At 50.6% G+C, this 25,647-nt stretch overlaps 1 protein-coding gene across 1 annotated transcript in view; it reads right to left on the bottom strand.

The window, feature by feature from the left end:
• The window catches only part of Zan (zonadhesin), a 26,714-nt gene extending 9,247 nt beyond the window's left edge, over window positions 1-17,467 (bottom strand). The window contains 23 exon segments of the mRNA XM_033765255.1: window positions 106-361; window positions 1,119-1,310; window positions 1,655-1,819; window positions 1,915-2,165; window positions 3,906-4,050; window positions 4,300-4,508; window positions 5,461-5,636; window positions 5,982-6,074; window positions 6,676-6,787; window positions 7,302-7,482; window positions 7,881-8,128; window positions 8,962-9,103; window positions 9,865-10,067; window positions 10,619-10,633; window positions 10,636-10,787; window positions 10,867-10,974; window positions 11,328-11,471; window positions 12,192-12,337; window positions 12,534-12,658; window positions 13,119-13,235; window positions 13,397-13,538; window positions 16,243-16,427; window positions 17,257-17,467. Of these exon segments, the coding sequence (XP_033621146.1) occupies window positions 106-361; window positions 1,119-1,310; window positions 1,655-1,819; window positions 1,915-2,165; window positions 3,906-4,050; window positions 4,300-4,508; window positions 5,461-5,636; window positions 5,982-6,074; window positions 6,676-6,787; window positions 7,302-7,482; window positions 7,881-8,128; window positions 8,962-9,103; window positions 9,865-10,067; window positions 10,619-10,633; window positions 10,636-10,787; window positions 10,867-10,974; window positions 11,328-11,471; window positions 12,192-12,337; window positions 12,534-12,658; window positions 13,119-13,235; window positions 13,397-13,538; window positions 16,243-16,427; window positions 17,257-17,467 (3,718 nt within the window).
• Between the last annotated feature and the right edge of the window lie 8,180 nt (window positions 17,468-25,647).

The raw sequence follows: 25,647 nt of genomic DNA, 5'->3' as shown, positions 1-25,647 counted from the left end.
GAGGGGAGAGGAGGGGAGGGGATAGCCTGAAAGGAGACTGAAGGAGCTTCAAGGGACGTGGGAAGAACAGGCCTCAGGAGGCTTGGGTCACAGGACAACACTCACGGCAGAAGCTGCTGTTCCTCCAGAGTGGGGCCCTGACACCCTGGCTTTCGCAGGCAGCCCCGAAGGCCTGCAGGGCCTCACACAGGGCCTGTCTGAGGCCTCCGAACTCACAGAGTTTGTTGGTACAGCCCAGCAGGAGGGACTGAAAAGCCAAGCCGGCCGCACACTCTGCCCAGACTGGGGCCTGCAGGACTTCCTGGCAGTGCTCCTGGGCCATTTTGAGGTCCTCAGGCCTGCAGTTTCCATTCAGATTCTCCTCTGCCTGTTCATCCTCCCCATGGCAGCTGGAAGGGAAAGGGGATCAGCGTAGGGTTAGCTACTGTGCCACCCACAACAAGGGTGTGCTGCTCCCAAGCGACCCTGAAAGACTCTGGGGACTCCTGGCCCCTCTCATCTTCATGGAAAGCTGGTCTAAACTGAGATCCTTGCATACGGCCTTGTCTCCTCCGAGTTTCTCTCTCTCTCTCTCTCTCTCTCCCTCTCTCTCTCATGTCCTTTTTTTTCATACTGGGGATTAAACTCCAGGGCCTCTGTACAGAGCTACATCCTGCTGTTTATTTTTTATTTTGAGACAGGGTCTCGCAAAGTTGTCCAGGCTACACTTGAATTTATGATCTGCCTGTCTCAGCCTCCAGCGTGCTGGGATTTAGGTATGCATCACCAGACCAGGCTCCTCCTGCATTTCTTTCTTTTTCTTCTCTTTCTTTCTTTCTTTTTCTTTTGTTGTTGCTGTTGTCATTGTTATTTGAGACAGGGTTTCATGTGCAATTCAGGCTGGGCTTAAACATACTGTGTAGCCCAGGCTGGCCTCTAACTCAGTGATCCTCCTGCCTCAGCCACCTGAGTGCTAGGATTATAGGCATGGGCCACCCCACCAGACTTTCTTTTTCTTTTCTTTTGTTTTTCCCTTCTGCATTTCTAAGCATGGAAAGGGAAATTCCTCCTTCCTCAAGTCAGTTCCACCAGCCTGAGGCCCAGAAGCCTCCTTCCTCAAACCACATCCCTGAAGGGACCCCTGCTCTTCCTGTCTCAGATGTGCCCTGCTGTCTGGCTTCCTTGCTCCCGCTGTCACAACCAGGAGAAGGGGGAATGTTCGTGTCTCTCCAGCTTTCTATGAACTCGTGCTCGCTCTGGGCTGGTTCATTTTGCGGCATCACCAGCTCGTCTTCCTTCTTGCCGTTGAAGTTTCCACACACGCCGCAGACCTGGGTGGGCATGGGGCTCAGCTTTGGGATGTCTAAGAGCATTTTTTGTTTTTGTTTTTTTTTTAAGCAGTACTGGGGTTTCAACCCAGGGCCTTCTTACTGAGTTATATCCCCATCCCTTTTACTTTTTTACTTTGAGGCATGGTCTCACTAAATTGTTAAGTTGCTCAGTCTGGACTACAAACTACAATCCTCCTGCCTCAGGCTCCTGGAGTGCTGGAATCACCACACCAACTCCCAAGGACATTGTTTGTTAGGACCTCCCTTCTCCATCCCGAAAAGTGAACTGGACCTCTCTGGTTGTGGGGAGATTGGGATGCTGCCTACTCCACCCCAAGATTTACCTTCCCATCATAAGCCACAGGGACTTTGATCTCTAAGAAATGCGGGCTGGCAAACTTGACTTACACTCCAGTCTGCAGGTGGACCATGGTGTAGATGTCATTGGAAGTGATGCTGAGACCTGTGATCTGGGAGGTGGCAGGAAGGGTGACAGGTGTGCCGTTAATCTGGAGGAGAGGGTAGCAACTGTGAGGAGGAAGGCCAGAGTCCTCTCCCCAGAACTCACTCCTCTCTCCAGGGCCTGTTGCCATGCCCAGCTCACCAGCACTTGATGGCCCTCTTGCAGAACGACCTGGACATCAGCGATGTTGATGTAGACCTGGTGGAGCTTTAAGGCTCTGGTTCTGCCCTGGTGCCACCAATCACTCCTGGCGCTTACCTTGAAGGCAGGCAGCTCCATGTTGGGGTGACACACCTTCACCAGGACATGAGGGCACATGTCCTGGACAGGGTGGCTACTGCTACCGAAGCCCATATACTCGGAATCCCCCAAAGCCTTGCAGATGCCTGCACCTGGGGGGACAGAGGTGGCTGAGGGGTCGCCACATTGGTGAGATTGGGCCCTCCATTCTCCCTACTTGGAAAAGGCCAGCATGGGGAAAGAGGAACATCTGGTTGTGGCAGGGGTGTAAATGACATCGCAACATGTTCACGGTCACCACGGGAGAAACATGTGTGTTGTGGTTTGGAGGTTCCCTGCCCCCATTTCCTGTGTTAGAAACTTAATACTCAAAGTGGTATGGTTAATGGGATTTCCAGGGGAAGCCTTTGGAGTGCATTGTGGTTTACATATAAAATGTCTCCCAAGGACTCATGGATTGAGGGCTTGAACCCCAATGCAGCAGTGAGGCCTGGAGAGGGGACTGTGGATCTCAGGGTGCCAACTTCATCACTGCGTAAACTCCCAGCTGAGTGGGCCATTAGGCGGTGGGGCCCAGGAGGAACGAGGACACTGGAGGTGCTCCTGTAAAAAGTGTGCAACAGGTGACCAAAATAAATGGCGAATGTTTACACGCTGAAAGTTTATTATAGTGAAAAACACTGCCAGGAATCCCCCTTAAAATCCTTCACCTTGCTTTGAATACACTTCTCCCATCATTCTTGCCACTTTCTGAAGCAGTTCTGGAAGTCCTCTTTTGTCTTTATGAGCGGAGATCAAAAATACAGTGAATGCTGCCACTCAGTGCCATCCAATGGAACTGCAGGCTTGTAAAATCATGACGGCATATCCTCACCCACAGGATTCAGGTTCCCGCCCTCAAGTCAAAACGGCCATAAAAAGTCAATGTTTTCAATGCACCGGGGCACAGAGGCAGCAGAACTAGACACTCTGGAAAGACTTCCTGAACTGCATCAAAAAGTGACAAGAACGACAGAGTGAGTGTGTTCGAAGGGAGAAGGAAGATTTTAAGGAAGATTCATGGCAATGTGTCTTTTACTGTAATAACTTTTTTTTTTTTTTTTTTTTTTTTTTGGTGCCAGGGATCACACTTGGGACCTTGCACTTGTGAGCAGCAGCACCACTGAGATAAATCCCCAGCCCGAATTACCGTATTTTTAGATCACACCTGGCTTCTTCCCTCTCTCCTTCCTGGCCACCATGCAGTGAGCAGCTCTGTGGCCCCACACAGTTTTGCCATGGGGACTCTGCCTCACAAATGCCAAGAAGCAATGGAGTGAGGTGACCATGGACTGAAATCTCTGAAACCATGAGCCCAAGCAAACCTTTCTTCCTTTAAATTGCTATTCTCAAGTATTTTGTCACAGCAACCAAAAGCTGACCAACATAGGAGTGACAGAGTAGTGAGGATTCTGCCCTCTCAAATGATTTATCTCTTCATGGCCTCATGAGTTGTCAAGAGAGTGGGCTAGTTATCAGGAAGCTGGGTCCATATGAAGGTCAGTTTGGTCTCTCATGAGACATCCCCATCCTGCCATGTAATCCCAGCCCTCTGGGAGGCTTAGGCAGGAGGATCAGAAGTTTGAACCTAGCTCGGGCAATTTAGCAACTTAGTGAGACCTTGTCTCAAAATAAAAGGAGGAGGAATGTAGCTGAGTGCAAGGAACCCAGGTGCTCGCTTGCACACTTGCATGCCTGCACACACATCCATTTTATATAAATCACCCGTTTCAAGAGATCTGATGTGGCAAAAGAAATGGCTAGGGCAGTGGGAGAACCCTGAGGTGACTTTCCTGAATGCTACAGAGGAGAACGAGGTCACTGTGGGGCCCCCCAGCACAGTGGGCTCCTACCTGGGGTCCAGCAGCCAAGCAGCCCATTGCGGGGCCAGCACACCTGGTCCTCCTGGCAGGCGGTGCGGTGGCAGGTGATGTTGTTGTGGACCAAGCAGGTGCAGCGGGAGGTGCACGTCCTTTCTGGGTACCAGCTCTCCCCAGCCTGTGAGGCACTGGGATCAGCAGGGCCCATAGGACCTGAGAAGCCGGAAGTGGGCAGAGCTTCCGGGAACCCGGGCAGCTTTGATGGGTTCCTCCATCTCTGCCTGTGCTGTGGACCTCATCCCCAGCCCAGGCGTGCACCAACCCCTTCACAAGCTCTGAGCCCTCTGGCTGTCTGGCCTTAACCTTTCCCATACCCCCAAACTTGCAGCTAGGAGGGCAGGGCGCCCCCTACCGGCTAGACGCTCACCGGGCGGTAGAAGCCCTTGGGGTCCATGCAGCCGCACTGGCTGAGAGGCACGCAGAAGGTTCCGCTTAGGACGTGGCCTTTCTGGCACTCGCAGCCCTCCGTACAGGGCAGCGTTGCTGGGCAGTCCTTGGGGCTGCTCAGGCTGAGGCAGGTGGCCGGACAGGGCCTGGCACAGGGGCTGTAGCGGCTGTTGGGTGGACACCTTGGAGCTAAAAGGAACACATGTTAGGAAGGGACGCATGGCATTCCAGCTTTTGACTCTGGGAGCTTTGAGAGCTCCTGGGAATGTCCGCTGATGGGGAAACAGACATCATATGCAGTCTATCCAGGCAATGAACTGTTATTCAGCCTTACAAAGGAAGCATGGCCAGGCATGGTGATCCTGGAAGGCTGAGGCAAGAGGGTTGCAAGTTCCAGCCTAGCGTGGACAACTTAGTGACTTAGCGAGACTCTACCTCAAAATACAAAATAAATTTTAAGAGGCTGGAATGTAGCTCAGTGCAAAGGCCCTGGATTCAGGGTCCAGTACTGCCAAAAAAAAAAAAAAAAAAAAGTCAGATCTGATATTTGAAGAAAAGTGAAAAGTGACTATGGTAACTTTTATGTTATATATATATTTTGTCATAATTTAAAAAAGTTTCTGGGGAAGGACCGGGGATTTAGCTCATTGGTGTCTCTGCCTGCCTCAAAAGCACAATATCCTGAGTTCCATCCCTGGTACTAAAAAAAAAGTTTCTGGGGCTAAGAGGGATGGAACAGAGCTGGCCCAGGTAAAAGTGGAAGGAGGCAGTAAATAGGTAAAAGCGTGTACTGAGGATTGAACCCAGGGCCTTCACACTGAGCTACATCCCTCCCCTTTATTTTTATTTTGAGGCAGAGTCTCTCTAAGTTACCCAGGCTGGGCTTGAACTTGAGATCCTCCTGCCTCAGCCTCCTTCAGTGCTGGGATTACAGGCATGCACCACCATGCCCAGCTAAAAGCAGACATTCTGATGAGATAAGAGTCAGAGGGCAGAGGCCCAGGTACAAGAGACAGCAGAGGACGGGGCTAGGCTACAGGAGCCAGGAGCAAGGCCCTGTGGAAGGTGGGGGCTCCGAGGAGAGAGGAGCAGGACTGAGGGGAGAAGGGGCTGGGGTTCTGGGGCTCCCTGGTTCACTCACGGCAGAAGGTGCTGTTGCGCCAGGCAGGAGCCTGGCCAGCCAGGGCACACAGGGATGCGTAGGCCTGCAGGGAGCCGCACAGGGCTAGGGCATCGCCCTTGGTCCCACACTGGCCCTGCACACAGCTGGCGAAGCTGGCCTGTGGGTGCACCAGATGGTGGCAGTTGGAGAAGGGCTGTGGAGGATGTGGAGGGAGAAGGGTGAGCCCTGGAGCTTCCGTGTGGTGAATTTGACATCCACTTCCACCAGAAGACATATGGATTTGTTTAGTGGCTGATTGACTTGCAATGCTGGGGATTGAATCGAGGGCCTCTTGCTCTCTAGGTAAATGCTCTAGAGTGAATTACATCTCCAGTACTTTATGTTTTATTTTGTAACAGGGTCTTGCTAGTTGCCTAGGCTAGGCTCAACTGTGTGGCTCTCCTGCCTCAGCCTCCCGAGTAGCTGGGACTAGAGGTATGTACCACCACCTTCAGTGCCCAGGGAGGAGGATCAAGTCTGGGCAGTGGGGCTGTGTCTCACCTAGAGGGTTCATCAAGATCTCACAGTCCTTACTCCACATGTCCGCCATGTTGTCCTCTGGGCAGCTGGAGGGCTCAGCTCCCAGGAAGCAGCTGGGAGGAAAGGAGAGAACCTGAAGCTGGGGAACCGTCCCCCAAACTGTAGGGGTGCAAAAGAAGCGACAGAAACAGTGCCCTCAAGCAGGAAGGCTAGCGGGTACAGCAGGAAGGAGTAAGGCCAGCTGTCAGAAAGACTTCTTGAGTGGGCCCGCCAATGGGGTCAGTAAGCATAGGCGAATAGGCTTTTTAAAATTCAGCCAGCACCTGGTGTGGTGGCACATGCCTGAAATCCTAGCACCCTGGGAGGCCGAGGCAGGAAGATCACAAGTCTGAACCTTACTTGGGCAATTTAAGTGACTTAGTGAGACCCCTCTCACAAAAAAAAAAAAGGCTGGTTTCGCTCAGTGTGAAGGTCTTAGGTTCAATCCCCACTACCACAAAATAAATTTTAAAAAAGAAAGAGAGAGAGAGCAAAGCAAAATGAAAATCACACAATCACAAATTCCCAACCTCAGACAGAATGAAGAGGAGACACCTGGCCATTTTCCTGGCAGTGGGGGGTACAGCACAGAGGGAGCAGGGATTTGGGGGACACATCTATGCCATTCCTGAGGCTCTGCCTCTGGTCAAGCTCCTACCCAGGTCCCCAGCTCACCCAGGCTCGGATCCCTCTGAGGACCGCCAGGAGGCTACCAGCTGAGAGGAGCTGCCTGCGGGCTTCCTATCTGGGCGCAGATTGTCATCCATGCTATTGTTGTTGTAGTTCCCTGCAGGAGCGGGCAGTGGACAGAGGTGACAAAGGTGCCATTGGTATACCCAGCTCAGGGCCAACACCTCCCTGTCTGGAAGAGGAGCTTCTCACTAATGTCCAATCTGCGCATTAAGACTGATGCTTTCTTTGTCATCTTGAGCTTTCCTTTTTTTCTTTTTCAGTAGTAGGGGATTGAGCTCAGGGCCTTCACAGTGAGCTACATCCCCAGCCCTTTATTTTTATTATGAGGCAGGGTCTCGCTAAGTCACTAAGTTACCTAAGCTGGGCTCCAACTTTCGTTCCTTCTGTCTCAGCCTCCCCGGGTGCTGGGATTGACAGGCCAGCACCACCAAACCCTGCATCTCGGGCTTCCCTGAGCACCTACCCTCATGCCCAGTGTCCCCAACTGATTCATCAGTAGACAAGTAGTTAGAACAACCAGTAGAGACGGGGTGGGAGACAGGACCCAGTCTCATGTGCCCCTTGTCCCTGCTTTTCCCAAGGGGGCTCTGGGGGCTCTGGGAGCTCACCGCAGAGCCTGCAGAGCTGGCCAGCATAGGAGGAGGGCACCGTCACTTCCACAAGGTGGTTCCCATCGTAGCGAACCTGAAGCCCAGAGTTCGTGTAGAGTAGGATAAAGGAGCCACTGGGCTGAATGGTCACCTGGCCTTTCGACAGCCAAACAGGTAGGTTCACCTGAAGGCCATTCAACTGTACAGGTGGGGGAGGGGGGGACAAGGGGAAGAGTCAGGCACTTGGGACACAGACCAAATATGGGCAGAAATCTGGGGTAGGGTGGGTGTGCTGTGCATGCCTGTAATTCCAGTACTATAGAAGGCTGAGGCAGGAGGATCCCAAGTTGATCTTAGACTGGGCAATTTAGAAAGACTGTCTCAGAATATGGGATGGAGAGGTAGCTCGGTGCCAAGGCTTTGGTTCTATCCCCAGGACTACAGAAACAAACAAATCCTGGGGCAGGAGGGGTGGCAGGTGTTTCATAGAGGAAGAGGGATGCATTGTATCCCCAGGGGCTCTAAGAGGCTGACAGCTGTTTATATAGGAAATGTGGTGGGCAGCATGTGGTCTGGGAGGTGGAGAGGGGCACGCACCATGACCCTGTGGCCTTTGATCAGCGAAATCTTGAGGTCGAAGACCTGCACGTGAACGGCTTTGACATAGGAGGCCTGCAAGTCCCCATTGAGGATCTCATTGGTGGCACTCACAACAAAGTGGTTCTCCGGGTACTGGGACCAGCAAGGCTGGCTCAGGGTGTAGATACAGGTGCCCAGGAAGTGATGCATGGCTCCATCGAATGTCAGGTAGTGGGGGTCGCCCAAGGCAGTGCAGGTGGCAGAACCTGGGGAGGAGGGGACAGGCTTCAGAGTCTCAGCGCCCTGCATCCCAGAAGCCCTGACCCAGGGCTGCCAGGTGGTGAGCCTATGTTGGATGGTACCCATGGGCCATCCCAGATATGGTGTTTCCCTAGAAAACATGGTTGGCTTAGCTTGGGGATGTCAAGGAAGGGGGCTGCTCCACCCAGAGCCTCTCTTTGAGGCCTTGAAGATGCTGCTCCGGAGGTCTCGGTCACTGGGAGCCTGTCTGTCGATGGAGGGACTGTGCCCTGGTCTTTCTTTCTCTCCTTCATATCCCAGCCATGAAGTGAGTATCTTTGTCATGTGTTCTCCACCTTTATGGTTTAGATAAAACAAAAATGTCCCCCAAGACCTCATGGGCTCATAGGTAGGGCTTGTGGAAGGTGACCGAATCACAGGGGGACTTGCTATTAGGAGTTGGGGTCTGGCCTGAAGAGGTGGTCACCGGGTTGAGGGGGGACAGCTGGAAGAAGGGTTCATCTTCCTCCTGGGCTCCTCCCTTCTCTCCGCTTCCTGGCTGCCCTGAGGTGAGCAGTTTTCCTCGGCGAGGCCCTCTGCCATGCTGTTTTCTGCCTTGGAGCTGGCTGGCCATGGGCTAAAAATGTGAGTCAAAACAAACTTCCCCTCCTTTAAATTGTCTGAAACCACCAGAACTGTAAGCCAAAGTAAACCTTTTCTCTTTATAAACTGATGAATCTCAGGCATTTGTTATCATCTCGGAAAGCTAACTTAACACAGAGCCCCTGGGGAAGCTGCTTGGAGCGGGGCCTTCCCCATACTGAAAGGGCCCTCGATCACCTTCCGTTTGACCACTCACCTCGGGTGTAGCAGCCATACTGGCCATTCTGGTGGCCACAGGCCTCCTGGGCCCGACACCTCCAGGGCTGGCAGTGAATGTGGTTCTTGCTTTGGCAGACACAGAATTCTCTGCAGCCTGGCTTGTACCACCTCTCCCCCAGCTGAGAGAAGAAAGGAAAGCAGCTTTTCCCAGGGAGACATAGTCCACTGTAAATCTGCTGTCCAGCACAGGCTCACTGACTCATTCTCCAGGTCATTTCTTTGTTCATTTACTATTTTGGCTGATGTTTATCTGTCTGTATAATGAACTAGATGGAAAATATCTCTCTCCTAGAAATTCTCCCTGCTGTCCTTCCTTCCTTTTGTGGTTCTGATATTGAATCCAGGGCCCTTTCAATGAGCCTCATCCCAGCCCTTTGTTATTTTTATTTTGAGACAAAGTCTTGCTAACTGCCTAATCTGCCCAGGCTGATCTTCAATTTGCAATTCTCCTGCCTCTGCGTCCCAGAGAGCTGGGATTGTTGGCATGCATCACCACACCCAGCTTCTTGAGACATTTTCTGATTTGGTTCATCAGGAAGGATCCAAGGAAGAGGAAGCATTTCAACAGGGCCCCAAGGGAAGTGACAGATTCCAGTGGGTAGAGGTGGCTGGGAGGCAGCACAGGGCACATGAAAGGGGTTGGTAAAGAATCCAGAGAATGAGAAGGCCCTGGGCTCCAGCTCCGGCACCGCGAAGGGGCGGGAGGGTGGGGGAGAAAGGAGAGAGGGAAAAGTCAGAGCCTGGCCCTAAATTGCCTGGCTTTTCCTGCCTTCTCCCTCCTGCCTCATTTCCTGGTGCAGAAAGTACAGGCCCCAGGCCCAGGCCTCAGAAGCAAGTCCTTTCTGGCTGCAGGGCTAAGAGAGTCGCCCCAGCCACTCACCTTGAAGTAGCTCCCTGAGGGGCTGAGGCACCCGCACTGGGCCCACGGGACACACTCAAGGCCGCTGAGGACAAAGCCCGGGTTGCATTCACAGGCTTCCACACAGCTTCCTGGGCAGGGCTTGTTGGAGAAGGCTGAATGGCAGGTGTCCGGGCATGCACTGGTACACAGGGAATACCTGCTATTGGGTGGGCAGGCCAGGGCTGGAGGCGGGAAAGGAGACAGGTGGGACGGGAAGAAAGGTGAGAACAAAGCTGGGAGGGGTGGTGTGCACCTGTAATCCCAGCACTTTGGGAGGCTGAGGCAGGAGGATTGCAAATTCAAGCCTAGCCTGGGCAATTTAAGGACCTACCAAGATCCTGTCTCAAAATAAAAAATAAAAAAAGAGTGTGGGGGATGTAGCTTAGTGTAAAGACCCTGGGTTTAATCCCCAAAACTACAAAAATAAGTAAAAATATAATACACGAATGAATGCAAGCTTTTTGGGTTTACAAGTGACTGTGTGATTTTCTCAGGGACGTTTCCAACTCTGCCCACCATCCTGTCCTCCTGTGAAAGTGTGTGTGGGAGAATTCAACATGTGCACCACCTCACCTGGCTTTAACACCAACTGTATTATTTGATGCTGGACCTCATGCAGGTTCAATGTACACCCTGTAAGCCACACCCCCATCCCCATTAAGCCCATTTTTTATGCCCTGTCTGCATCTAAAAGAAAGGTCCCTTATCGCCCCTGCTTCCGGATCCAACTCGCGGCAGAACTGGGTATCCTCCAGGGCTTCACAGGGTAGCCAGCATCCTGGCAGGCTGCGGTCATGGCTGACAGGTGGGCACACAACACTGAAGGGAGCCCCTGGAAGCTACACAGGTCTGACATGCAGTTGTCGAAGAAGGGAGAGGCCTTCAGGTGCAGCAGGCAGGCCCTGGGCAAGAGGCTGGGTGAGCAGGAGAGGTGCAGTCTCCTGTCCCCTGAGAGCCCCAAGCCCCTGCCCTCCTTCATACTCAAAGGGTCCTCGGGAGTCCACGAGGTGGCCGCAGAACCTGGGCCCCGATATAGTACTCTTCAAGGCTGCGTTACAGGACTGGAGATCTGCCTGGTTCGGCAGGCACCTAGAAGGCACACAGCCCAGTGATCATGATCAAGCTGGCTTCTCACTGGAGACTCCAAGTCAGCAGCTACTCAGGCAGCTAGGCTGAGAGGACACTGGAACCCTGAGTCTGGAAGGAGGAGCTACCTGGAGTCTCCAAGGAGGCAAAGGGAAAAGGGCACTGCTAGTCAGTTGTGGTTTCTTTGTTTTTTGAAACAGGGTCTCACTGTGTTGTTCAGACTGGCCTTGAAGTTGTGGGCTCAAGCAATCCTCCTGTCTCAGTTTGCCCAGTAGGCTGTAGTGGGTCTCAGAAAGAGCAAAGGCCAGGAGGGTGGAGAAGGGGACCAGGTCCCCCCATGAGGGCTCCTCACTTACTCCCGGTCTTCATCCTCGGCCACCTGCCAGCTGTACCCCAGCTCCTCATCATCCCGTGCTGGGTTACCATCTGGCTTCAAGTTGTCATTGCTGCCGTCCCCATCATAGTTGCCACAGAAACTGCAGAGTTTGCCTGCATAGGTGCTGTGGGGCCAGAGTGGAGGAGGAGAAGATGCTGAGTCTCCCAAGGGACCCCAGTGCAGGAGGGTGCAAGGGAGATTAAGAGGTGCCTACTCCCACCAGGCATGGCAGTGCACGCCTGTAATCCCAGCAGTCTGGGAGGCTGAGACAGGAGGATCCCGAGTTTAAGCCCATCCGGGATGGGCAACTTAGTTCAAAATAAAAATATAAAGGAGGCCTGGGGGTGTATCTCAGTGCAAATGCCTTGGGGTCAATCCCAGTACTACAATAAAAGGGGGAAAGGTGCCTACTCCTGAGTTGGGCTCCATGCTAGGTAGTGGGCACATGAGGACTCTTGTGGCCCTTACCCTGAGCCATCCCTATGGTCTCTGTGCCCCTTCTGCTCAACCCTGTGTTCGCCCAGCCATAAAACACCCCCCACTGGCCCTAAATCACTCCAACTGGTTTTTGCACATCCTGATCACTGTTTGGATAAAGTCTGTCCATTCCCTGAAAAATGGGTCTGAGGCAGAGCCCATGAGCGACTCAGCACAGGTCCAAGGCACTCTGTCCATCCTGCTGTCTGCCTCCCTATCGCAAGGAAGCTCCAAGCTTCCTGCCCATCCTGAGGACCCCACATGACTGAGCATTAGTGCCCTGAAGGGCAGGTTAGAGGGCAGGAAAGGGTCTAGATGGGGTGCAGGGCTCACAGCAAGGCAGCTTCCCAGCAGGGCCACTCCTCACCTGGACACGGTCACAAACAGCTGCTGTTCGCCGTCCCATCTCACACGCAGGCCGAATTCTGTCTGCAGTTCCACAAATCGCCCGCTTGGACCCACGAAGACACCTTCAGCAGGCACGGCTGGCAAGGTGACTCGATGGCCCTCAACCTGGCAGAGGGAGGGGCAGGAAGAGGGGCAGACACTGATCTGGGGATCAAGGAGGACTCAGGATACCCACATCCACAGCTGGCAGGCACAATGTCCCCCACAGCACCCCAGGTGAGTCTGTCCCTCAGCCAGCTCAGGCTGGCAGGCCTGGCCTGGCAACCTCCTCGGGCACAGGCAGGATGGGGCTGGGGCTCACCATTGTTTGTCGGCCCCGGAGCAGCTTGACGGTGGTCTCCAGCAGGGTCACGTAGACTTTGCTCAGGCAGGACACACCTTCCTGTCCCTGTTCCTCATTCTTTGCTGTCACCCTGAAGAATGGCTCTGGGTGGGGAGAGGAAGAAAGCCCAGGGACTCCTTCAGTGAGCTTTTGTTTGTTTGGTTTCCCAGTACTGGGGCTTGAACCCAAGGCCTTTACACTGAGCTGCATCCTCAGGCCTTTTTAATTTTTATTTTATTTTGAGATAAATTCTCCCTAAGTCCAGGCGGGGTTCAAATTTGAGATCCTCTTGCCTCAGCCTCCCAGAGTGCTGCTTCACAGGCATGCACCACCATGCTTGGCTGACAAATGATAGATTATGCTGCATTTTCCTCAATGGCCTGGGCCTGAGAGTTTGTCTCTGGGGTGACATTGCAACCTCTGCCTTATAGAGGACCTTGCTTCACTGTGGCCTCTTATGGCCCTCTGCTCCCATCCAGGCCCTGCCACCCACAGTTCCCTGTGCCTGGCACTTCTGAATGCACTCCCTGCTCCCAGGCAGTGGCTGGCACCCGCAGGCCTTACCTGTGGAGTTGTGGCAGGACTGGGCCAAGATATACGTGCATTTGCCCGTGAAGCCAATGTGCCTCTCGTCAAAGGTGACATAATGAGGGTCTCTGTACACCAAGCAGGTGGCAGAGCCTGCCAAGGAGACAGGGGCACCCAGAAGCTTCTTCCACAGCCACACTAGGCTGGGCCCACAGCCCAGCTCTCCTGTCTGGTGACACAGCAGCTCCTCCACTCCACGGAGGGCACAAGATTCTGGTGTTGCACCCCTGCATAGCAGACAGGGAGGCACTCACCATATGGGTGGCATCCGTACTGGCCATTCTTCAGCTGGCACACAGTGTGTGTCCCACACTGAGAGAGCTGGCACTCCATCCGGCCGCCCATCCAGCAGCAGCAATGCTCTGTACAGTTGGGGCTGAACCACTCCTCTCCAGGCTGGGAGCAAGGGATCCAGAGTCACAAAGCCGTATCTCTCAGGCCTTCTAGCCAGTCTCCTCCACCTCATCCTCTGAGTCCCATGCACACCTGAGCTCACCCCCATGCCTTTTTCCCACCACCAACCTGACAGTGCCACTGTCACAGGACATTTGCAGGTGCTACTCTCTTATCTCCACATGTTTTTCCAGTTTATTCCCCAACAACCAGCAATGGTCAACTCAAGGGCACCTGTCTTGGGAAGGTGTCTCAGACCTCCCTCACCCTCTGCTCTGGGGACCACCCAAGGACTGACCTACCACAACTGCACTCTTTTATTTTTGTAATTGACTGTACACATCCAGGTGGGGACTACGTCTTTACTCTCTGTCTTGACCTGGGCATGTCAGGAGAGACAGCTCTCATTCAATAAGAGGAAGTCTATGAAGACCCAACATGCCCTCTGAGTCTGAAAGTAAGCATGTGCTTGTGTATTTACTGATTTGCAGTACTAGGAACTGAACCCAGGACTTTTATACTGGGCTACATCCCCAGATCCCCCCACTCCACCTTTTCTTTTTTTTTTTTTTTTTTTTTTTTTCTTTAGACATTTTCTTTTTTGTATTACTGATTTGCAGTACTAGGAACTGAACCCAGGACTTTTATACTGGGCTACATCCCCAGATCCCCCCACTCCACCTTTTCTTTTTTTTTTTTTTTCTTTTTTCTTCTTTAGACATTCTTGCTATGTAGTCTAAGCTGGTCTTGAACTCATTAGGTAGACACTGGCCTTAAAACTATGATGATCCTTCTGCTTCAGCTTCCCAAGTACTGGGATTACAGGTGTGTACACTAGGCCTGGCTTTTTGGTGGGGGCAGGGTTTTGATATGTCACCAAATTCCCCAAGCTGGGCTCAAACTATCAGTCTTTCTGCCTCAGCCTCCTAGACTGCTGAGATTATAGACATGCACTCCCCAAAAAATTCCGGCTGAGAGCATTAGGAATGCAAGATTCCTACCCTATCTATGAGGAGACTATTGCCAGGAAGGCAGAAGTGCTACACAACAAAGGTTTATTGAACACACTGACGGATAGGGAAGTTAATTCCACCTCCCCAGGCGGAAGGGAGGGAGCCCTGATGCTGCAATTGTGTTGCTCTCTGCCCAGGCCACACTGAACTGATCGTAGCAGTGACTCCTCCACCCCAGGAGGGCGGGTCAGTGGGGCTGGGGAGGAACTGGTCCCTCGGGAGATCACCAGAAGCTCTGCCACCAGAGAGCAGGACAGACACCTGCAGCTGAGAGGCGGCTCTGGACACTAATGAGTAGCTGAATGCACTTTTAATTAACCGGTTGTATATTATCGTTATCACAAATCATTAATGATAATAATGAATGTTAAGTAATTAGCACTGTGTTAGGATCTAATTTCACCCAGACGGCAATCTTACTTGAGGCAGAAAATCTTACTGTGCACACTTTTATAGATACAGGAATGGAGTTAAAGAGGTAAAAAGCCAAGTGTGGTGGCACATGCCTATAACCCCAGCCCTCTGGAAGGCTGAGGCAGGAGAATAAAAAATTCAAGGCCAGCCTGGGCAGCTCAGCCACTCAGCCACAAAATAAAAAAATCAAAAGAGAGGGTGGGGCTATAGCTCAGCATGAAGGCCTTAGGCTTATTTCCCAGTGAGGTAGAGTAACTTGCCCAAGGCCGCCTGGCAAATGGATGCTGCAGCCCAGATACAAGCTCAGGTCTGCCCGGCTATAGATCTGTCCACTACACTGGCTACCAGCCACCAGTCACCAGCCAGTCCATGGGGGGCTGCTAAGGTTTTGAAATGTGGCCTGTCCAAATGACAAATGCTCAATGAGTAAAATATACATTGGATTTTGAAGATTTAGTGGTGAGGACACAAATGTAAACTATCTCATCAGTACTTTTCCCATCCTAGGCACTGAGCCCTTTCCATTGACCTACATCTCCAGCCTTTCACCCCTTTTAGTGATTTGAGACAGAGTCTTTCTATGTAGTTCAGGCTGGCCTTGAACTACGTAGCCCAGGACAGCCTCAAACTCTTGGCAATCCTCCTGCTTCATCCTCCTGAGTGCTGGGATTACAGGCATGTGCTAACATGCCTGGCCCCAGGCCTTTTTTATTTTTTATTTTGCAACAGGGTCTCAGTAAAGTTACCCAGACTAGGTTCAAATTTGCCATCCTTGCTCAGCCTCCCAGAAAGCGTGGATTACAGCCATGTGCCACCATGTCCAGCTTTTTGTTTTGTTTTGTTTTGTGTGCTAGGGATAGAACCCAGGGCCTTGCTTGTGACAGCTAAGTGCTCTACCATGAAGTTACATTCCCAGCCCTGAATTGAAGGAATAACATTTAGCACAGGACCATGGGTGGCTCTTTGGCACAGCCTAGATTGACAATGGCCCAAAGTGAAAGTTTAACCAAGATTCACAGTGTGAGCAAAGAGGGTCATCAAAAAACACACGCTGAGCCAGGCACAGTACCTGTAATCCCAGCACTCGGGCAACTGAGGTAGGAGGATCACCTGGGCTATATAAGATCAGCCTAAACCACACAGCAAGACCCTGACTAAGCACAGCCTGGAACTAAACTTCAGGACAGTCCAAGTTCATCTCACCCAGGAAGCGGGTGAACCCAGGACCCGGGCGTCCCACCGCAGCTCCTTCAGGAGTGGTGGCACCCTGGCACACTTACCTTGTAGCTCTTACCACCATAGATGCAGCTGCAGGATGAGGCATTGATGCACTGGCTGCCACTGAGAAGAAAGCCAGGATTGCAGATGCAGCCCTGCTGGCAGAGTGGCCCACAACTGGGCCTGGGGCTCTCACAGGACACTGGGCACCCACAGGGTTCATAGTGGGCATTTGAGGGGCAGCTCGCTGAGGAGAAGGCACAGTCTCCATTAAGCCTCCACTCCCAAGCTGCTCCCAGGAGCCTTCCTGTCTTTGCCCCAGCCCTGAACCCCAGTTCTTCCCTAAGAAGGAGGCACATGTGGCCCACCATAGAGAGGATGAGGTTCTGACGTGGCTACGCAGTTACAGCATGGTTCTGAGGACATCATCTCAGTGATAGACCCTGGCACAAAGGCTCACATGTCATATGTGCAGGAAGCATGCAGGGCAAGCAAACCCAGGGTACAGAAAGATTAGGGTCACCAAGGCCTGGGAAGATGGAGAAATATAGTGACTGCTGAAGGAGAAGAGATTTGCTTTGGGGATGGTGAAAATATGTGGAATTAGAAAGCGATGATGGATAGGGCCGGAGATTTAGCTCAGTGGTTCTGCTGCCTGCCTTGCAATCGCAAGGTCCCGAGTTTGATCACCGGTACAAAAAAAAAAAAAAGACAGTGATGATGGCCCAGACATAGTGGCACACACTCGTGATCCCAGTACTCTGACAGGCTAAGGCAGGAGGCTCACACATTTGAGGCCCAGCCCTGCCAACTTAGTGACTTAGTAAGAGACTGTCTCAAAATAAAAAAATAAAAAAGGGCTGGGGTTGCAGCTGAGCATGAAGCCCCTAGGTTCAATCTCCAGTGCGGGAAGAAAAGACAGGGATGGCGGGGAGCAGCTGTGCTTGGCTCCCACCATCACGCTCTCCTGCCCTGCTGCCTCCAGTTCAGGTGAGGCCTGGCTCACTGTGAGAGGATTCCTACTACGAGAGCCTTTCCCGTCTCTCAGCCCTGTGCCCAACACCCATCTCTCCTACCTGTGGTGGGTATAGGGTTTGTCGTGGTGGCTGGGATGACACTGACCATGGAGGCAGTTGGAGCATCTGAAGGCGTCATCATGGCTGTTGGCCCCAAGGGCAGCAGAGCGGAGCTAAGGCAAGGGGGTGCACACTCTTTAAGGGGCTTTTCTGTGGGGATGACGGGGGGCTCTTCGATGGGGACAGTGGTCTCTTCAGCAGAGAAGTTCATCTCTACAGTGGGGGCAATAGATTTTTCTATGGGGACATCAGGTCCTTCAGTGGGGGGGGGTTTCTATAGGGAGAGTGTTTTCCTCAGTGGTGACAGTGGGCTTTTCTATGGGGACAGTGGTCCCGTCAGTGGGGACCAGCCTGGGCTACATAGTGAGTTCCAGGTCAGTCTCAACTATGTAGTGAGACCCTGTCTCAAAAAAAAAAAAAAGAGTTGGACAGGGCCGGAGATTTAGCTCAATGGTTCCACTGCCTGCCTCACAATCACAAGGACCTGAGCTCAATCCCAGGTACCAAAAAAAAAAAAAAAAAGTTGGGCAGCATGAAGATAGAGATAGTCAAGGACTCTAATGCTAAAAATGTATGTTGGACCCTCTGGGAGGCTGAGGCAGGAGGATGGCAAATTCGAGTTCAGCCTGGACAATTTGACAGCTTACAGAATAAGTAAGACCTTGTACCAAAATAAAAAGTAAGAAAAGGACTGGGGATGTAGCTCTGTGTGGAGGCCCTAGGTTCAATCCTCAATACTGTAGGAAGGAAGGGAGGGAGGGAGGGGAGGAAAAAAAACAAGAAAAATGTATGCTGTATGCTGAGAGAGGTGGTGTGTGCATGTTGTTTCAGCTGCTGTGAAAGCTGAGGCAGGAAGATGAGAAACTTGAGGCCAGCCTGGGCCGCATGACCAGAATCTGTCTCAAAAAAAGTATGCTGAGGGCTGGGGATTTAGCTCAGTGGTTCTACCATCTGCCTTGCACATGCAAGGTCCCGAGTTCGATCCCGGTACAAAAAAAAAAAGTATGTTGAGGGCCAGGGATTTAGCTCCTTGGCACTAACCTAAACTCAAGGTCCTGAGTTCAATCCCCAGTACAAAAAAAAAAAAAACAAAAAACAAAAACGTACATTGGAAGGCTATTAGACCCTGTGACATGTTTTTCTTTTTCTTTTTCTTTCTTTTTTTCTTTTGTTTTTTTTTTTTTTTTTTTTTTTTTTTTTTTTTTTTTTTTTTTTTTTTTTTTTTTGGTTTTGAGACAGGATGTCTCTGTGTAGTTCATGCTGGCCTTGAATTCACTATGGAACCCAGGCTGGCCTAGAATTTGCAATACTTCTCCTGCCTCAGCCACCTAAGCACTGGGCCTATAGGCATGCACCACCATGCCCTGCTGTTACCTAGGTTTTTTTTAAAGCTCTGATTATTTATTCATGTGATAATAATTAGAAAATCAAGAAATAATAAAGATCTGTAAACAAAAAAAAAGAAAAAAGATGACTTGACAATGGCTATTAAATTTCTAATGTGCATATTTTAGTTCTTCTTCTTCATTCTTTTTTTGAGATGTGGTGTCACTATGCTGTTCAGACTGTCCCTGGACTCCTGAGATCAAACAGTCCTCCTGCTCCAGCCTCCCAAGTAGCTGGGACTACAGGCACACGTTAACACACCGGACAAATGTGTACATTGTTGACCCAACATTACCTTTCTAGGAATCTTCCCACAGAGGCACATGCTCATTTGGTAAATATGTACCTACCTTAAAAGTATTAATTGTAGAATTGAGGGGACTTTAATGTTTGTCAGTAGATATGTGGTTAGTCTGCAGTAAGAATTATAATACAAGTGCGCCTCAAGAAATTAAAACTAGAATTATCAGATATATTAGTTAGCTTTTGTGTTGCTGAAACGAAATACTGACACAAAACTTCAAGGAAGAAAGGACTTATTTGGATTCACGGTTTTGGAGTTCAGTCCATGGTGGGCTGGCTCCAAGGTAGAAACATCATGGCCCAAGGGCAGGGTGGAGGAAAGCTGGGAAGCAGAGAGGAGGGGAGGAGCCAGAGAGGAAGAGGGCAGGGACCAGATATAGTCCCCAAGGTCACCCCCGTGACCCACCCAGACACCCCCACTTTACCAACCTCCCAGGCATCTCTCAAACTAACTAGGTTGACAACCAAGATTAGCTGTCACACTGTACAACCCAGCATTCTGCTTCTGGGTATGTGTCCAAAAGATTGAGGGGCTGGGAATTTAGTTCAGTGGTTCTGCCGCCTGCCTTGCAAGCTCAAGGACCCGAGTTTTATCCCCGGTACCAAAAAAAAAAAAAAAAAAATTGAAGGCAAGATGTGAAACAGGTGTTTGTATATGTGTGCTTTGAGTCCTAACAGCCAAGAGGTGGAAGAAATCCAGGGGCCAACCAGCTGGTGAATGAGTAACACACACGCAGACATATATGCACACACAATCCACTAGTATTAGCCTTCAAAAGGAAGGGTGGGCTAGGGGTGTCGCTCAGTGGTAGAATGCTGGCCTGGGATACTGTCCCTGCTCTAAATATAATAAAAAGGGGGATATGTGGGAAGCCAGCCATAGCCCACTGGCTTTTTGAAAGACAACATTTGTTCCTTTTTAAGGACTGCACATGTTAAACTTGTTTTACCCTGCACGGGAGAAACCCAGACAGCCAAAGATCTGTAGGAGTCAGGTGTTGTTAACTCCATTTTGTTATGTTAAAGATCTGATGTTATCTATAGGAGCAGGTATTGAGGTTACTATGGTAATCCTAGCCCATAATAGTTCGGTCTTTTCCTTTAAAAGGCTGATGCCTGCCTGCAATAAACGTCGCCTTGATCAGACTCTTGTCTTGGCGTCCTTCCTTTCTCTCTGCCCCATCTCCACCCCGCTGCTCTTTCAGGTTTGAGGCACTGCGGGACAGTGCTCTGCGTCGCCGGTTCGCGACAAGGAGGATCTCAAGTTCAAGCCCAGCCTGGGCAACTTGGTGAGATGTCTCAAAATTTTTAAAAAAGTGGAGGTGGGGGCTGAGTATGTAGCTCAGTGCAAAGGCCCTGGATTCAGTTCCCAGTGCTTCCTCCCACCAAAAATAGTAGTTGCCAGGAGCCAGGGGTGGGGTGGATGAGATGGTGTTGTTTAACACAGTAGAGAGACTGTTTTGCAAGATGGAAGAGTTCTGAAGTTTAGGAGTATAACTCAGTGACAGAGGGTGTGCTTGGCTTGCCAGAGAACCTGGGTGTGACCCCTCAGCTCCAAAAACAAAAAGAAAGAAAGAAAAAAGGGAGGGAGGGAAGAGAAAAGAAGGAAGGAAAAAAGAAGAAGGGGGGAAATTGAAGGAAAGAAAGAGGGAAAGGAAAAGGGAAGGGAAGTTAAGTAAGTTCTGGAGATTTGCAGACCTCCTGCCTCTGCCTCAGGAGATGCATGGTGGTGATGGTTACTGAGCAACTTGAGAGTCCCTAAGACAACTGAACTGGTTAAGTTCTAAGTGTTTTTCCCCCCAGTACCAGGGATCGAATTCAGGACCTTGTGCTTGCTGTGCAGGCAGACACAGTGCCACTGAGCTACAACCCCGACCCCTAAATGTTAAGTAAAGTATATTTCACTACAGTTCAGAAATGACTTTTAAAAAGCATTACTTGACATTATTAGTTGGTAATATAATACTGTTTATTAAGGTCTATTCTTGATTAAAAAGTAGGAATAAAACATTGCAGGTACATCTATAAAATGTGATGGTAGAAAAAACACCTAGACATATTAGTCAGTGGAAGAGGTGAGTCACAGGAAAACAGTATGTACAGTGTGGTCCCATTTATGTAAAGTCCCCAATAAGCATGGGGCATATGTGTGTTTATTTTATTTATTTGGGTTTTTTTGGGGAGTACCAGGGATTGAACTCAGGACCTTTCACCTGCCAGGCAGGTGGCAGAACCACTGAGCTTTTTTTGTTTTTTTTGAGACAGGGTCTATGTAGCTCAGGTTGGCTTCAAACTCATGACAATCCTCCTGTCTCAGCCTCCTGAGTGCTGGGATTACAGGTGTGCACCATTACGCCTGACATGTGTGTATAATACATATACAGCCGTGCCTCCCATCATCTGCCTATATGATGATCATCCCAAAAGATTGTAACACATTGGGAAATTTCCTATGACCTAGTGACATCATACCCATCCTAATGTCCTACTGTCTCAGCACCACATGTTACTCACACGCTTGTGGCAGTCCTGGTGGAAATGAACCTGCACACTGCCAATTGTGTATATGTAGCACAGGAGGCCCTGGGTTCCATTCCCAGTAGAGCAAACAAACAAACATGAAAACACTTTCCGGTCAGTCTGCAGTATGATTCCAGCTCCAGCTCCAGCTCCAGCCAACCTGTGTTTACCGTGTCTCATGATGACACAGGAAGCCACCTGCAGTGGCTGACTACAGCATCTAGAATTGTGTAAGTGCACTGTGCGATGTTCTAATGACAAAACTGCCCAATGATGCATGTCTCAGAACATGTTTCCTTGTTGAGCACATAGGGAGAAGCAGAGAGGCCAGACTAGAGGGACGTGCGTAGAGTGAGGATGGGGAATGAACCCAGAGCCTTTGCATGGAGCTACATCCTCACTCTTTTTAATTTTTTTACCTAGAGGCAGGATTTACTAAGTGGTTAGGTTACCCAGGCTGGATTTGAACCTGAACCCTGCTGCTTCAGCCTCCCAGAGTACTGGGACTACAGGCTTGGGCCACCACCCCTGGTTCAGCCCCATTTGTAAGAACTCCATAAATGGCAGTTCTACATAAAGCCTCAGCCGGAAGTGTGGTTTTGCTGCTTTTTAAAAACCCATTGACAGTGGGGCCGTGGCTCAGGGGTACAGCACGTGCTCAAGGTCCTGGGTGTGATTCCCAGCACCCAAAACAAAATAACAGCCCTGATCCCTTCTTCACACACACAGCTCATGGGATGGGAGGGTGGGGTCTGGGCAGTGTGCTGAACTGTCTGGGGTCCAGATTTCCTGACCCCACCACTTGCCAGTGTTCCCAAACCTTCCATTTCATTCCCTCTGCCTTGGCAGCCCGACTCCACCCCCACTCTAGGCTCTAGGTGCCGGCCTTTCTCTGGCCATTATTCTGAGCTGTCTGCTAGGGACCAGCACAGCTTTGCACAGTGTCTAGGAGGAAAGTCAGAAAGGTCCTTTGCAAGCTGGGATTACACCTGTAATCCTAGCTACTCAGGAAGCTGAGGCAGGAGTATCCCAAATTTCAAACCAGACTGGACAAATTAGTGAAAGCTTGTCTCAAAGTTAAAAAAAACAAACATTTTTTTTTAAGGGCTGGGAATGTAGCTCAGCATGAGAGAGTGAGATGCAAGGGTCCCATCTGAGGAGAGAGAGCCCTGGGCCTCCTTGGGTCCCATCCCAAGCCTTTATGCAGCTCTCCACCAGGCCAGATCATCAGAGTAGTGAGCAGAGGGGACAGGGCCTGGAGACGGTTAACCCAGGGAGGAGCAGCAGCAGCAGTGATTGATCTCCAGCCCCTCCTGGTAGGGCAATAAGTCCTCTGGTGGCTGCTTTTGCTGACCCCCTGGCACCATAGAGCTGGGTGGTCACAGCTTGCAGTTGGCCTGGAGGTTGCGGGGATTGGAGCTCAAGGCAGGACAGGAAGTTGGGGGTGGCCCACTGGGTTCTGCATTTGGGGGAGCCAAGGACAGAGCAGAGACCTGGAGACTTGATAAACTTGGGAGCTGCTCCTGCAGAGTCTGGGAGACTGGGATTTGGGAAAATGGGAAATCACCCTAGAGAACAGGACCCCACATACCTTTCCAGGTACTTTCCGCACCTTTCCCATGCTTTCTCCATTTTACAAAGGGAGGGAGATTAAATCAACACAGGTAAAGATTTTTTCTACATGTGTAATTACATGATTTTCTTTTCTTTCCTTTTTTGAGATGTGCTCTTACTTATGTTGCCCAGGCTGACCCTGATGTTTTGGGACAAAGCAATCCTCCTGCCTCAGTCTCCCAAGTAGCTAGGATTTGGGCTGGGGGGGATTTAACTCAGTGGTGCTGCCACCTGCCTCCCAAGCTCTAGGTCCCAAGTTCAATTCTCAGTACCACCCCCCACAAAAGGACACAGCCAAGTAGCTAGGATTATAGGCAGACATCACCACAACCGACACAGTGATTAATTACTATTCAAGGTACTAGGGGTAGAACCCAGAGACAATTGTGCTGAGCTGCATCCTCAACCCCTATTTTATTTTGAGATAAAATCTTCTCGAGTTACTCACATTGGTCTTGAACTTGTGATTTCTCTAGCCTCAACCTTCAAGAGTACTGAGATAAGACATATCATGTAAAGGTACAAGATCTCAATGATGAATGTAACTGTATTGTTTGCTTTAAATTTACCAATAAATTTGACAGGGAAAAAAAAAGAATACTGAGGTTACAGATGTGCACCCCCACACCTGGCTAATTTTCAACAATCAAAAAGGGAATTTAAGCCAGGCGTGATGGCGCACACCTGTAATCCCAGCGCTCAGGAGGCAAAGGCAGGAGGATCGCTGTGAGTTCCAGACCAACCTGGGCTACATAGTGAGTTCCAGGTCAGTCTCAACTACGTAGTGAGACCCTGTCTCAAAAAAAAGAAAAGAAAAAGAAGGGAATTTACAGATGTTTGGATGTGACTCTCATAAATTGAGGAACTCCACCACTCCTTTTTTTTCCCTGTTGCCAATAATCTATAAGGTCACAGTTTTATGGTGGAAGAAAGCCTTTGAACACCTTGTAAAGATATCTCTAGTATTCAGTTTAGAGCCCAAAGGTGAAAAGATCCCATTTACTAACTCAGAATGAATATTCACGGTAGGGACTCAGGTGACTTGGGAGCCAGCCCCAGGCAAGGGCATTTGGCCGCTCTGATGATTGGCTGGAGAGGACCTCGGCTCACAGGTGGGGTTGGGTGGGCCTCTCCCCAGGGAAGTTGGGTGGCTTGGTGGGTGGATAGTGGGCTCCTGCTTCCTCCTTTGCAAACTGAGGATCCCTTTCCATCACTCCCTTTCTCATGGGGTTAGAACAAAAGAGGAAATGCCAAGAAAGCTCCTTGTAAATCACTGAGCTCCTACAGCAGCAGGCAACAATTAAATAACCTGCAGCCTCAGAACTGCAGTGCGCCGGTTCCTGTCCCTGCCAGGAAGTCAGCAGAGCTGGCTCAGCCACTTGCCTAGTGGAACTTGGCTTCCCCATGTGACAAATGGGGGTAACACTTAGTGTGTGCCTGCTCCGTGGCATCAAGATGGGAATCACAGCTGGTCATGTGGATGCCGGAGATCCAATGTGATATTAATTACCAATATAATAAGCACTATCGGAGAAAGTTCCTCCCCTAAGACCCTCTGAAATCTGGCCACACCTTTCTGTGTGTCTGTGCCTCTCAGTCAGATTCTCTGGGCCCCCTGAGGTTCTCAATGCCTTGGCTCTTTTCTTCCCAGGCCCCATCTCAGCACTCAGTCACACACCAAGCAGACTGTGTCTAGTTTAATGCCTTTCCTTCTTTTCTCCCCCAGGGGACCGTGTGCTCCCAGATTCTGGCTATGTGTGGCACAGAATGACTGTCATGTCACGTTTTCTGGCACCTGGGGCAAGGCTTGGCATTCCACAAGTGTGGAATGAATAAATGATGTTTTAAATGTTTCCAACACACCGTCCCAGCACACTTGCCCAGGGGCAGTCATAGAATTTTGGTTCAGCAGCTACTATTTTTAAAAATTGAAAGCAGTAAGAAGCCTGAAGAGAAGTAGAGAATAAAGTCAGTGACCCTGAAACCTAGGGAGAAAAAAAGAGCCGGCTATTCTGTGCTGGGATGCCTGTGTCTTAGGCAACAAATCAAGCTGAGGGGTGGACAAGACTTTGGAGTTATGAGTCCTAAATCTTTTGTTCAGGCCCCAGCTGTCAATTATTAGCTGGACTTAAGAACAAGCCTGCCAGATCTAATTTCACAAACCTAAGGGGAGGTTTGTCCCTTACTGACCTGCAGCAGTGGGGAGATGTCAGATGTCACTTGTGGAAAGTGCAGTACAGATTTGTATGGAAATGCCAGCGGTCAGAGACCTCAGGAATTCTAGAGCTTGTAATTTCTCTAGCTTTTCCCAGCAGTGCCTGAAGAGGGCACTGTAGCCCAGGAACTACCATAGTTGGCAGAGGGGGGCGGAAAGATTGGGGTGGGGAATCTTCCTCCTCTCCAAATCCTCTCATTTCAGCTCAGCCTTTCTCTCCATCTCCCTGACATCTGGTAAATATACAGTACCCTCCAATTTCTGGCTTGCTGTCGGTTTTGTTGTTTCTTCTCTCTATCCTTGTCTCCATCCGTCTCTTCTCTTCCCCCACTTTCTCCTCCTCCTCCTCCTCC

The sequence above is a fragment of the Fukomys damarensis genome, unplaced genomic scaffold (genome assembly GCF_012274545.1).
Source record: "Fukomys damarensis isolate Sample0158 unplaced genomic scaffold, DMR_v1.0_HiC HiC_scaffold_17, whole genome shotgun sequence".
NCBI classification, from domain to species: Eukaryota; Metazoa; Chordata; class Mammalia; order Rodentia; family Bathyergidae; genus Fukomys; species Fukomys damarensis.
This window is presented reverse-complemented; position numbering and strand designations above follow the sequence as displayed.